At 37.1% G+C, this 14,088-nt stretch overlaps 1 protein-coding gene across 1 annotated transcript in view; it reads right to left on the minus strand.

The window, feature by feature from the left end:
• The window catches only part of LOC110037466 (nucleolar complex protein 4 homolog), a 35,728-nt gene that overhangs the window by 1,979 nt on the left and 19,661 nt on the right, over nucleotides 1-14,088 (minus strand). The window contains exons 10-11 of the mRNA XM_020742123.1: nucleotides 13,867-14,041; nucleotides 959-1,132 (exon numbers count right to left, since the gene is read on the minus strand). Of these exons, the coding sequence (XP_020597782.1) occupies nucleotides 959-1,132; nucleotides 13,867-14,041 (349 nt within the window). The remainder of the gene's footprint in view (nucleotides 1-958; nucleotides 1,133-13,866; nucleotides 14,042-14,088) is intronic.

Raw genomic sequence — 14,088 nt, forward strand, 5'->3', positions numbered from 1 at the left:
TTTCAATTGGAGAAAGTGTCAAAATAGTCCCCTGACAATTTGCATAGGGTTATTTTAGTCCCAAAGTCTATAAAAGTGTCAAATTAATCCCCAAACTCATCCCCAAACTCTTTTAATATTCCCCAAACTCTTTTAATATGGGTTGAAATAATCCTTAGGGGAAAAAATATTACATCAGTACTACGCACGTAGAGTAACATGCGTACCTAATGAAATCACGCCACGATACCCCGCACGACGCAGAAAAAAAAACGGCGCAGTAACACGGGGAATATTCCCCCCCGTGTTATTAATGTGAATGTGTTATTGTGTGTTATTCATGTGTTATTCATGTGTTATTGTATCCTGAGAATATTTCTGGTGTTATAATTACACAATAACACATGAATAACACATGAATAAGACATAATAACACAAGAATAAAACGGGAGAGAATATTCCCCCGTGTTACTGCGCCGTTTTTTTTCTCTGGCGGGAATATTTCCCGTGTTATTCAAGTGTTATTGTGTGTTATTCATGTGTTATTGTATCCTGAGAATATTCTTGGTGTTATAATAACACAATAACACATCAATAACACATGAATAACATGCAATAACACATGAATAACGCGCAATAACACATGAATAACACAGGAGAGAATATTCTCCGTGTTACTGCGCCGTTCGTTTTGCATCTGCCACGCGAGATGTCGTGACGTGTTTTGATTGGCTACGCTCGTTATTTTTACGTGCGTGTACTGATGTAATATTTCTTCTCCTTAGGGAGGACAATTTTAGCCCTCATTAAAGAGTATGGTGATTAAATTGTCACTTTTTTATGGACTTTGGACTAAATTAGATGCCTACAAAGAGTTGGGAGACTATTTGACACTTTTCTATTAAGGTGTAAGATGTGATGGAAGGGCTGTTCTGGCTAAGTTTGTTCAATTTAAGAGTAGTCAGTTGAGAAACTATACCTGATGCACCAAAAAGTTGATTGAAGGGTGCCTCCGGAGGAGATTATGAGTTAAAGCAATAATAATCAGTTCTCCTGATGGTGGTGCTGATAAAGCCAATCTGCTTAGTTTTTTGGCAAAAGCCGCAGCAAGATAAGCTGGTAGATGTGAAGATTTCAAACAGGTATCCAGGAGCTACAAAACATGCATGAAATATTAGCAACATTTATCCAGATCACATTGCCCATAAAAGAAGATATAATTGAACTGAGATGGATAACAAAGAAGACTACTAAATTTTTCATTAGATTAATAAATACGAAATATAAACCAGTTAAGGAGTCTGCCTGATGAAAATAAATCCTGCTTAATCCACACATAGTACTTTAAAAACTTTTTTCTAGCTAAGCAAAGCATCGTACAGGCTTAAAAAAGAAATCTGCTAGATTAACCCTTGTTATCAGCAAAAACAATGTGGCTGACGAGCTATGAGCTCATGAGCTCAATGAACCCGTGTTATCAGCAAAACAATATCGCTGACAAGCTATGAGCTCAATGAACCATTAAAAATAGTTCTCAAAATGCACCTACTTTATGCGCAATGTCTATTTCCATGCTTTAATTTTATAGAATAATAGATCATAAAAAATTTGAGAAAGATTAAGTTGCAAAGTTTATCCTCTACAGCAGCATGCAAGCAAAAACATAAATAAAAAAAATCTTTGTCCAGATACATGACATCCACAACAACAAGCCTTTATCCCACTAGGTGTGGTCAGCTACATGAATCCTTCGTTCTCCATCGTGCCCTACTGAGTGTCATATTTTCAATTAATTCTAATAAATTAAGATAATTTTTATACATGTCGAAGTCTTTTTAGGTCTACCTCTACCTTTCTTAACATAAGTCGAATCTAAACATCTACTCTCCTAACCGGAGCATCAGATGATTGACGTTTAATGTGACCAAACCACCTAAGACGACCGACTCTCTTTAAACGTGTTTGCCACTGGAGCTACAACAACCATTTCACAGATATATTCATTTTGCAATTTGTCTCTAAGTGCAAAGTCATTCATCCACCTAAGCAATTCTCATCTCAGCAAAACTTAACTTAGGGCCCCTATGGGGCAACTCCAGCTATTTAAAGAAGCAGCTATGAAGCTACTATAGAAAAAACTGTTCTTCAAAAAATTGCGGTGGCTACTACCAAATTTTTAAAAAATTTGACCACAGTTTTCTAACAACCACCACACTTTAACAACAAAAAAATAATTTTCTACCACATAATTTTAAAAAAAATGCAAAAAAAAATTTCTCCAAATAGAATTGTGGTTTCGATCTGAAAAGCAAATCATGCAAAAAACTGTTACAAACATATCCTTAATTTTATGCTTCACTTTAATCAGCCCAACATTCAGCGCCATAAAGCATCGCAGGTTTCACCACAATTTTATTAAATTTTCCTTTTAAGTCTAGAGACATGACATGATAAAAAAAAACACAAGCATAGCAACATTTATGAAAGAATAAGACTAAACTCGTATGAAAAACAAGCTTGTATCAAAGCATACATATCTTTACAGAATGTAATAATTTCTTTTAACCAATTAAAATAAGTAAAAGCAAGGCCTATTTACAAACGCATTTCATGCATGTTTACATGCCACAAATGATTGGGTGAAGAGAGAATCAAAGAGGGAAGCAAACATAGTAGAATGTAAAATAATTGAAAGGAGGACATTTTCACCTCCCGAATTTCACAATTGCACAGCAGAAAAATTAGCAGTTTGACAACCAATGATTTGGTGAAGGGAGAATCACAAAAAGGAGGGAAACATTTTAGAATGCAAAATAATTGAAAGGCGGACATTTTCACATCCGGAATTTCACAATTGCGCAGCACAAAAATTGGCAGTTTGACCACTAATCATGCCTAACCACCAATTTACATGACTAAAGTATGAGATTGGGTGGCACAATAAGAAAACAGTTAGATTTTTTGTCGTCAAACATGGTGTACAGCATTTTTTTCCTGTCAAAATACAAATATCATACAAATATAATTGAATAGATAAGAACTAAAAAACATGATAAGAAAGAATATCTCCATGAGTGGATACAATAATTTTGCCCAAGCAATAAGAATATACTTACCATATATTGCTTTTATCAGTAATAGCATCTTAAGATTTACCATATTTTTGTGGAAACAAAGTAGTTGATTAAGAAAATCAGTAGTGACATGACTAATAAAGAAATTGCTTTCAAAGAAAAAGTTCAACTTCTATCACAATCATTTAAAATCTAGTTAAATATTCAAATCCAACGTCAAAAATTTCACTCTATTCAGAAATGTTAAAACCAGAAAATATACTCGAAACAAATTAATCCACATTCCATCCTAATCCGGATATGTAAAACAATACCTAAATCTACAAAAGATTGGTCACAGTGCATATCATTTTGATCATATTTCTGTTCACGTTTATAGTAGGAATGTATACCAAATAGCCAAATACCGTTCATAAACCTGGTTGCATCCAGTCATGCACATATTGAAAATTATCTTTGAATATTAATTCATATTAAAATTTATAAAATGACATTTATGATATCTTCCTTGCACCCAGTTTATAAAAAATTGGAACGTGAAGTTTATAAAAAATTGGAACGTGACAGTGCTACTGCCAAAAGTTGACCTCAGCAGTCAACAAAGAGGAACTTTTTACAAACAGATAAAAATTGGCTTTAGCTTCACTCAAGGATGGTAAGGAAAATCAACCAACTGGATGCAAGTTTAATATTTAGCCAGGTTTGAACGGTTACAATATCTTCGATTTATCATATAGAAAAATAAAAAACAAACTAGGATGTGACTTTAGATTTCATTTCGGGTGCTTATAAATGAAAAGTGCCTGGAAAACTAGTGATAACGTATATCATGGAGAATTAATTATTTTTTAAATTCAGATAAAGTCAACTAAGTTGTATGGACCTTTTAGGTAGAATTAAAAACTCCAATGGCGAAGTTGAAACTAAAGTAAATGTGAATATTAAGATGAGTGTGAAAATGAAAACGTATAAATTGAAATGATTATATTGAGGAACAACTCAAATAAAATTTATTAAAAATAAGATAGCTGAAAATAGACTTAGGTGATCTAGAAATGTACATCAAAGGGTAAAATAGGGCATAATATTGTAAATTATAGCCTATAGCATAGTGTAATGCACTTCTCTCTTTAGTATTTAATTATGAATAAATTATTCATATTTTTTTAAGATTATGCACCGTTTTTAAATAATGCACAGCTTCAAAAGACTTTTACAGTGGTGCGCAATTCACTATTGGTGGCTTGAACAGATAAAAATGTTTAGTGCAGCGTGTGAGGTTATGGTTTGAAGTTTATGGGGGTGAAGGAAAGGGATATATGGTGGGAGAAATGCCAAAATATTTCAAATTAGACCAGCTTGGTTAATTGAATATCTGACGCGGGTGCGGGAGTTTCCCTCACGGATGCGAGAAACAAGCCAGCCGGCTGAACCGGTTGGCATAGGGGCCAGTCCAGGAAGGCCTGGTCCAAGATTCCAAACGAATTGAGCAAAATTTAGGGTGGCACCTGCGGCGGCTTTCCTTAACTGTCTCCCACCAGTTCGATCAGCTTTTGGAGAGCGGTTTTCCTTTCATGTCTCCCACCCAGGTCGAGCAGCTTCTAGAGAGCGGCTTTCCTTTCATGTCTCCCATCTAGATCAAGCAGCTTTTGGAGAGGGCGACAATGCTGCCAGCGTTTTTCTCCACCTTCCTGTCCCATCATCTTTCCTTTCTTGTGTCCCACCTAGCTAGGTCAATTTATATGCTTGTTTTCTGAGTTCATGGGAAGTTTTTGCTGGTTTGCTTTCAGATTTTCTGTGCGAAATTCTTTTCCCTTTTATAGGGTTGTATCTGAGGAGGTGGTGGTGTTTCGATTGTTTCATACTCCGAGGTGGTGATATATTTTTCCTTTTCATCTTCATTAAACCTTCTCGTCCACTCCCCTTAGCCGTCAACCACTCCATTCCTTTCCCAGCCACCTCCATCCCACTTTCCAGTTTCTGCCACCATTTCCTTGCTGCATACTCTTGTTGGCCAATCTTCCAGGCCTATTGTCCCGCCTCCAAGCCTATGTCCAACATTCTAACTGGCAATCCAATCCCTCAAACCCACTACCCAATTTCCCGAACCCGGTTTCCAGGCGCCCAATACCTACTGTACAACCTTTCCAACATCCACACGCACATCCCCAACCTTTCAAACTACCCTACATCCCTCAACCTTTTCCCTTTTCCTCCTTGCCACCATGTCGACACCATCACACCATGGGATCTCCTCTTCCGACCCTAGTCGGAGATTAGTTTGTGTTTGTAATTGTTTTCCAGTTTATGTCGTGTTGTAATCCTATTTCTATATTAATTAAAGGTTGTTTTGCGTTTTCAATTGAATTTTCTACTAATTTTTGTATCATTTGATATCAGAACTAGTCTAATCCAAATCTTATCCCAGGGTTTTCTAGCATCCACTTCCTCTAACTAAATTTTTCATTCCTACCCTCAAGAACCTCTTCCGAAATCTCCACCAAATTTTCCTTCCTATTCCTAAACCCTAGCCATATCACTTTGGAGATTCATGCGCGAGCAGACCCGGGACGAGATAAGGCAAGAGCTTCATCGCCTTCAGCAAAAGTTTGCAGAGATTAAAGAATTAAAACAATAAGTTACCTTCGAGCGAGATCTAGAGAGCCAGAGAGGAGAGAGATGAGGATAGGAATCCGTTCCATAGGGATAATTTTAGCGATGAAGAAGATAGACCACGACGTTTCAGAATCCAGTATCAAAGGAGGTATAGAGAGAGATATTTGAATCCCCCTTAGAGAGAGACTCACAGAGAGGAGATATCATTTGGAGGACATCGAGACTTTGATATCAAGGTAGATTTTCCAGAGTTCAAAGGAGGTATGGATCCTGAGGAATTCATTGATTGGTTACAAGCTGTTGAGCGGATCTTCGAGTACAAAGATGTGTCAGAGGATAGACAGATCAAATTAGCGGTCATCAAGCTGAAGAAGAATGCTTCTCTATGGTAAGAGAGCTTACAGAGGCAGAGGAAAAGGGAGGGCGGCGATAAGATTACCAGGTGTGAAAAGATAAAGAAAGCAATGCAAAAGAAATACCTCCCACCCATTACGGCTAGGATATGTTTCTGAGGCTCCATCATTTGCAGCAGAGGGATCTATCAGTAGAAGAGCTCACGAAGCATTTTGATCACTTGCATATAAAGTGTGATTAGATGAAGCCGGACGAGAACACAGCAGCCAGATACCTTGGGGGTATGAAGCTTAGTATTAGCAATGTGATGCAGCTACAACCGTACTGGATGCTGAGGGATGTCCAGAAACTAGCACTGAAGGTGAGGTGAAAAGACAGCAAACGCAGAGTCGACAATCATCTTGCAGGCAGTAACCTTTAGGCAAGTACTCACCTACAGTTACAATGACCGACAAAAGTACTCAGGTCGGGCAAGAGAGTGACACTCCATATCAAAGCGGGAAGAAACAGGAGAAAGATAGCTCTTCCAACACTGAAGCAGTCATGAGTGTTATAGATGCCACGTTTATGGCCACATAACCTCCAGTTGTCCCACGAGTAGAGTAATCACGCTCAGAGGTCAAGGAGTTGTGAAGGATAATAGCGACATGGAGAAAGCTAAGGAATAAAGTGAAGTGTATCAGCTTCACCCAGATGAAGGAGAAGCGCTCGTGATTCGAGGGATTCTGCAGTATGAGGGCTCCAGGGATTCGCAGTGGCTTCGCCAATACATTTTCTACACCCACTTCACAGTGAAATGAAAGGTATGTAATCTTATCATCGACAGTGAGAGCAGCAAAAACATAGCAACGACATAGATGGTATTGAAATTGAGACTTGCAACTCAAAGACATTCCCAGTCATATTTGGTTGCAAAAGACATTCCCAGTCATATTTACTGACAAGACTGAAGGAGAAACGAGTTGCATCGACCGAAGATGCTTGGTAGAGTTTTCAATTAGGGGCCAACTGCAGGACCAGTTGTGTTGTGATATGATCCCTATGGATGTCTGTTACTTTTTTTTTGGAAGACCGTGGCAGTTGGGCTGGAGGCCACGGTGGATTCAGAAACACCTACATTTACCAAGAAGGGGAAACACATCATTCTACTTCCTTCGATATAGAGCGGCAGCAGTGATGTCTGTTCTAGTGACGACACAAAATGAGAGGACAGAGACAACAGTTCCAGACACAACAATGACATCCGAGAGGATATCAGGGCCTCACAGTCAACGTCATACCACCAGCTCGACCACCAGACAAGAAGATTCAGGCTTCTCTCATGACACATAAGACGGAACCGACCGTGGGTTACCTTGGAAGGATCCAACAGTACAAGCATGGCCTACAGTCTCAAGAGAGCGGATAATAGGGACATGGGTGCGCAAGTAGTGCCGACCTCTTCAATGCTTTGGCTAGCAATGTAGTCAACGGTGGGACCCAAGTTCCGCCAAGATTAGAGAAAAAAAATTAGAAGTTTTGACAAATAAGGTCAAAGCTTTCCCAATCCCGAGAGACTGACAAGGGTGTAGGAGTTTCCCACACGAATGCAGGAAACAAGCCAACTAGCTGAATTGGTTGGATTAGGGGCCAATCTAGGAGAGCAGAGTCCGGAATTTTAAAAAGAATCGAGCAACATTTAGGTAGGCACTTGCGGCTTTCCTTTTGTGCTCCCGCTCAGATCGAGCAAGCTTTTAGAGAGGTCCGCAATGTCGCCAACCTCTTTCTCCTCCTTCCTATCTCATCACTTTCATTTCTTGTGTCCCGCCTAGCAAGGTCTATTTATAGGGTTGTTTTCTGAGTTTATGGGGACTTTTGGCTGTTTGCTTTCAGATTTCTTGTATGGAATGCTTTTCCCTTTCGTAGAGGTGTATCCTTGGAGGTGGAGATGGTCGGTTAAATCTTACTCTAAGGTGGTGATGCATCTTCCTTTTTCATCTTTCCCAGACCTTCTCAACCACTCCCCTTAGCCGCTGGCCACTCTTTCTTCCCTGGCTCACTTTCCAGTCCCTACCACCCTGTCCCTGTTGCATACTGTTGATGGCCAGTCTTCAGGCCTGTTGTCCCGCCTCCCAACCTATGTCCAGCCTTCCAACCTGTTGTCCAATCTCCCGAACCCGTTGTCCAATCTCCCAAACCTGTTGCCCAGACTCCAAGTACCTACTGTCCAGCCTTCCGCCATCCACCCGCTCTCCCCAGCCTTCCAAACTACCCTACAGCCCTCAACCCATTCTCCTTTCCCCTTTCCCCTTTCCCCCTCGCCGACATCATCACGCCCACGAATCTCCTCGTCCAGTCCTAGCCGAAGATTAGTTTGTGTTTATATTTATTTTTCGGTTTGTGTCGTTTTGTAATCTTATTTTTATATTATTTAAAGTTTGTTTTGCGTTTTCAATTGAATTTCCTTCTAGATCTAGTACAAATATCACTTTAGAAAAATGATTTGAAACATGTAAATGGTTGGAAATGATGATGGAGAGTTATCTTAGAATGTGAGCTTTTGATTTGAAAGAGTTGATTGAGTTGGTTGGCATTTTAGAAAATGCAGTGATGTAGAGAACATGTAATGCCCCAAATGACTAAAAAGATAAATTAAAACTGAATTTTGAATTATTCCCCATTTTTGGTATTCCATTTAAATCCTCAAAATTATTTTATCAAATTATATATTTTATTTTGATCATTTTGATATATACATAATACAATTCTAGTGCTCTTAAAAGGTGTTTGGGAAGTAGATTAAGAGTGAAGGTTAGTTGGCGAATAGCAAAGGAATGATAATATGCAATTTTGACAGCATTTGGGAGGAATAAGCAACGAAATCTGCTATTGGACAGTAGATCTAAGTTGTTCGGTGGTAGTTCCTGCTGGAAAAAAAGGAGGCCAATAACAGAAAGAACAACACAATATGTGCAATGAAGATGTTCGCCACATGTTCCTAAGTTATAAATACGACACTTGAAAAAAAAAGGATGATGCAACGCTCCTAAAATAAAAATCAGAGAAAACATCTCCAAAATACATAAATAAAGTCAAAAATCTCAACAAAAAAAACTCATAAATAGGTCCCTAATAGCAAGAAATCTAATTAGAAATAACAAAATATGAATAAATATTAGACAAATGAAGGAAAAGAAAAAGAACAAAAATGTTGAAATAGTAAACCAATAAACCCCCGTCCTACGATAGGCAAGACTATCTCGTGAGCTCGCTGAATCCGGGATTATGCAATCCCATAAAAAAATGGAATTTCCATCGCTCTTGTGTCATTCTACAGGGTTAGGAGAGGTTTCTTCTTCTCTAGAAGGAATTGGATCATGTCTAGTCATTTGTTCGTGAGTTTGGTGTTGAACTAAATTGAAACTTAGTACTCAATTTTTCCATACAGTACTCCAAAAATAGCTCAAAAATTTATCTTCTATCTAAAGCGATGACATGCTGGACCGCTCTCAACGATGGTTGCCCTACATATGTTATCAGTTCCGCCAACGCATCGCCTGTTAGGACAATCAATACTAGTCCCAATAGTACTTTTCTCAACACTTGCGAAAAGAGAGTTTGTGATACCACGTCCTCAAATACTTAGGACTCCTTCCAAGGCAAAAGTATAATGTGCTTCTCATCTTAATAAAAAGAATGTCCCTATGGCCATACTAATATGTGCAACAATCATACTGCCAAGGATGACCAAGAAATACATGACACATCTATACGGACCATAACACATCACACTTGCTCCAGAAACTTATCTTTGATGGAAAATTCTACAAGACCCTTATGACACTGATCTTACCGCCCCTTCAACCAAGTCATAAAATATGGTTGAGAATAATTCAGAGTAATGAGGCTCAATTTGACCACCAGTTCTGTAAATGTCCTATTTTCACAACTATATTTATATATAATGAAACTACGCACATTTTCCTAAATGGTACAACGGGTATAAAAAAAATTGTGGCAAATTGTTCTGTCATGAGCTCAATCTGAAAGACTAGTCCGATTATTAGTTTCTCTCTCTCATCAACTAGAAGCTAGTAGTTTTGACTTATTCATTCTCTCATGTATTACTATCGACTTCTTCTGTTGTCTCCAGCTCAACGAATGACATAATTCTCATATTTGGCTAGGAATAGATTGAAGAGTACTGACGATCTCCACCTTCTCTCCACTCTATACAGGTTTCTCCACTGGCAAAGTTGATTGGGTGCTCCATTAATCGTGCACTTGCTACCTGATTTGATGGTTGAACCCTATTTCAGGGATGATGTGGAACTGATATTGGCGCGTTGTCTCTCCACCTTTAGGGATAGGTTATAGACATTCTGTAATATCCAATATGGTTATAATTGTACTATGTTACCAAAAAATGATTTTAATACCACCAAATATCTAGCTATGATATTCTCATTGGGCTCTTCTAGCTCACACTTCCACATAAACAACTCAAACTCAATTGTGTGGTCCTCTACTGAGAGATATGTATGTTGTAAGTGATGAAATCTCCAGAACACATCCTGTCTGTAATATGTTGGTAAGAACTTTCATTGATTCTGTCATTTCTTCTTTAGACCAAATAGTGATTTTATTTTTTTCGCTCATACTGGTATAAGCACATCAAATTTTTAGATTGTAAAGAAGCATCCTTAAACTTAAAAGCAACTAACTTGACACTGTCAGGTGAAACGTTTTTATACTTGAAAATATGTTCCGTTGTTTAGAGCCACTCGATAAATTTGCCTAGATTCATGTGACAATCAAAATCTGGCAAGTCAATCTTCACATCAAAATTATGACTTATCTGAAATTATATGCCAAATCGTCAAAGTATTAAATACTTCATCAATAGAAACTACATGGAGAATGAGATTCACTTCCTTTCAATCTGAAAAATCATCGTTGTGATTGATGGATGACCTCACAAGGTTATTTCTCTTTAAAGGTGATAAGTCTTTATTGCAGCTGGAGGATTTCTCATTGCATATCCTCCATAATGATGTGAACAATTTTTTGAAGGTTTCTCCTTCGCGGCACGGTTACACATTCTTCCAATGTAAGTTTCGATGCAAAAGAGAAATGCAGCTTAGGGCTAGGGTTGTGGTTAGTGTTAGAAATTGGTTGAATGCTTAGAATTTTGATGGTAGGTATCACGGTGAACTTTTTGTGAAGGTAGGAAGGTTGAATTTTATAAATTTTAGGTTTATGGCTAAAAATTATGGTAGAACGGGCTAAGGTATCGAGTTGATTGACGATTTAGATTTTATGAATTTTTTGGGTAGGCGTAGGAACAACAAATCTCTAAAAATTTATGGTTCGTCAGGCTTTGATACTATATGATACAGTTCGAGGGCTCCTAAAATGTGTTTGAGAAGCGGATTTAGAGTGGAGGTGGTTGGAAAATAGCAAAGGAATAATAATATGAGAGGCTGACGGCATTCGGAGGGGGATAAACGACAAAATCTATTGTTAGAAAGCAGATTTGGAGGTCTTTTAGATCATGTATGGCTGGACTTTTGAGATGCGTGGAATGTGGAGGAATCAATGAAGAAAGTTTGAAGGTCTCTAGAAGAGAAACATTTAAAGCTAAATAATCTCAAAAAAATAGGCACAATCTTAAACCCACAAAGAACCAAAGAGAATTTCTCCACTAAAATTTCTGATTCGTAGCTAAAGATTTACAACACATATCAAACCACATTTACAGGCATTACTAGACCCTGCACTACCACATTTGGAGGGGTCTTTGCCACTAAATGCTTGAAGTGATTCTAACAAACATCTAATACAAACCAGATTCCATGCAAAATACATTCAGTTGACCGGCCAAACATGGCCCAAAGATAAAATAAAAATGTAAATACATAAAAAAGAAAAATTACATTGAAATAGATATAAAATGGGTCTTGGCTATGGTCCTTTGTTATTGGAATTCTGCTTGCTTGGGCATTTACGCTTGCTCTTCTAATTGATATAATAGGTTAATCCATTTGATGTGCTACATCAACAATGGTATAAGAAAACTAGATTTCTTTACCCATGCAGAATAACCATTGCAAGCTATCAGCTTTAATTTCTTGTTAGGATGACTTGGGACTTTTCAAGGGCATGACTTATATAGCAGTGGTGTGTTATAGGTTTTAAAATAACTAATTTTTTACTTTGCACAATGGTTGTTAATGCTTCCATGTAGCAAAACTTCTTTCGCAATGAGACTGTTCTCCCACACCGTCTTCCCGCTTTTATTATGTCTCAGAGACTTGAGGTTTGCCCATTATTTAAATTAATTTCAATAAAAACTTTTGGGGGTCTCCATTGAAGTTTTCATTGACATTCATCTACAAACGGAAAGGATAGAGAATGGATTTTAATAAAAGATTGGGAAAAATAACTTACAATGTCCTATCAAGAATGGTCATAGAGAAATGCATTCTATTTTTACCAATTACTGAATGTATTAATAATGGTTCTATTAATGCATCCACAAGTAAGTGCTCCTCTAAATAGGTCCACTGTTCAAACTCAAACTATAAAGCCCATAAATCCCAACATACATATATATCGATTATATTGAAGAATTTATTATGCATGTATAAATTAAATGCTAACATTAAGATAAATGGGTTTGCAAACTCTAATAGATGCTCAAAAGAAATGTGATCAAAATGAATTTAATCATGAATTAAATCATATTCGCCCAGAATGCTTAATACAGAATGTAAACAAGAAAAACTACGTCAAAGTCTCAAGCCCTTGCTAATAATTTCGAAAGATTTGAACAAATGCATATGCCATTGATTAGTATGCAAGCACACATGGAGATTAATCTAACACCCAAAGTTGAAAATTTGTTGCCGTGAAGATAGCCGCTTAAGTTTCCTATAGATATTTGAAAGTGAAGTTTGAACAAATAGCACCAATTCCGACTAAAATACTAGCTTCAATTATATAAGATGTTAAAACAACTACATTGGGTCTTTCAGACAAGAAACATTGATTTGTTCATTGCAACATTAAATTCCATCCGATGATTCATTGATGTCACATTATAAGTTCTATCATATTTCCTTGATACTTTTTATGGGTACGTAAGCAAAAACTCACTTCAGAGGAGCTTGCTATACCATTTGGAAAATAATAGCGGCCATCCAATCTAGATTTATATGCAGTACCAATAAATGCATTTCATATATATTTTTTTAATATTGCTTGAAGTATCCAAGGAAATTTTAATTTATATTCTTAACTTTCCTCTTAATGCATTCAATTTATATTGTTTTAGAGTTTATCTTAAACAGAGGCATATATGTAATTGTACGTAGTTATCTACACACAAAAAAAATTCAAGGGATCAAATATATATATTTTATAAAAAAAAAAAAGCCCAAGGGCTAATATATTAAAAAAGTAAAATATACAGATAAGTTGTATGAGTAGGCCCAAAAGAAAACACCCAACACACACACACACAAACACACACACACACACACACATATATAGAGAGGAGAGAGAAGAGACGGACCCATTCAAACTCTCTCTATCTCTCTCACAAACCTGAACACCTTCCTCTCTCATTTCACCTTTCCTTTTCTTATATCCCATCATTCTCAAAATCATTAAACAATAATAATATTGCAAGTAAAACTTTACTCAAGTCATGAACAAATTCCATATGAAAACATTTATTTGGAACGATGGTGATCAAGTTATATAACTAAATTCAACTCCGTGATGACAACCTCAAATTTTATTGTACTGCTAAAGAAAGCAAGAAACAACATCAATTTGGAAAAAAAATGATGATACTTACTTGGAAAAATCCAGCTCGATGTTTGGCCATAAAAACATCTGGTTTTAATAATGCATAAAGTTTCTCATAAAACTTAGGATACTCCAAACCATGTTGTGTCATCAGAACAAAGAGACCACTAAGGCCCATGACACTGATGACACCGCCAATGTCATAAGATCTCGTTAAGAAATCACTGTAAAAAGATGAGAATAAAGCATTCAGTCTTGCATCAAATCTGTC

The sequence above is a fragment of the Phalaenopsis equestris genome, unplaced genomic scaffold (assembly GCF_001263595.1).
Source record: "Phalaenopsis equestris unplaced genomic scaffold, ASM126359v1 Scaffold219808, whole genome shotgun sequence".
Classification (NCBI taxonomy): domain Eukaryota; kingdom Viridiplantae; phylum Streptophyta; class Magnoliopsida; order Asparagales; family Orchidaceae; genus Phalaenopsis; species Phalaenopsis equestris.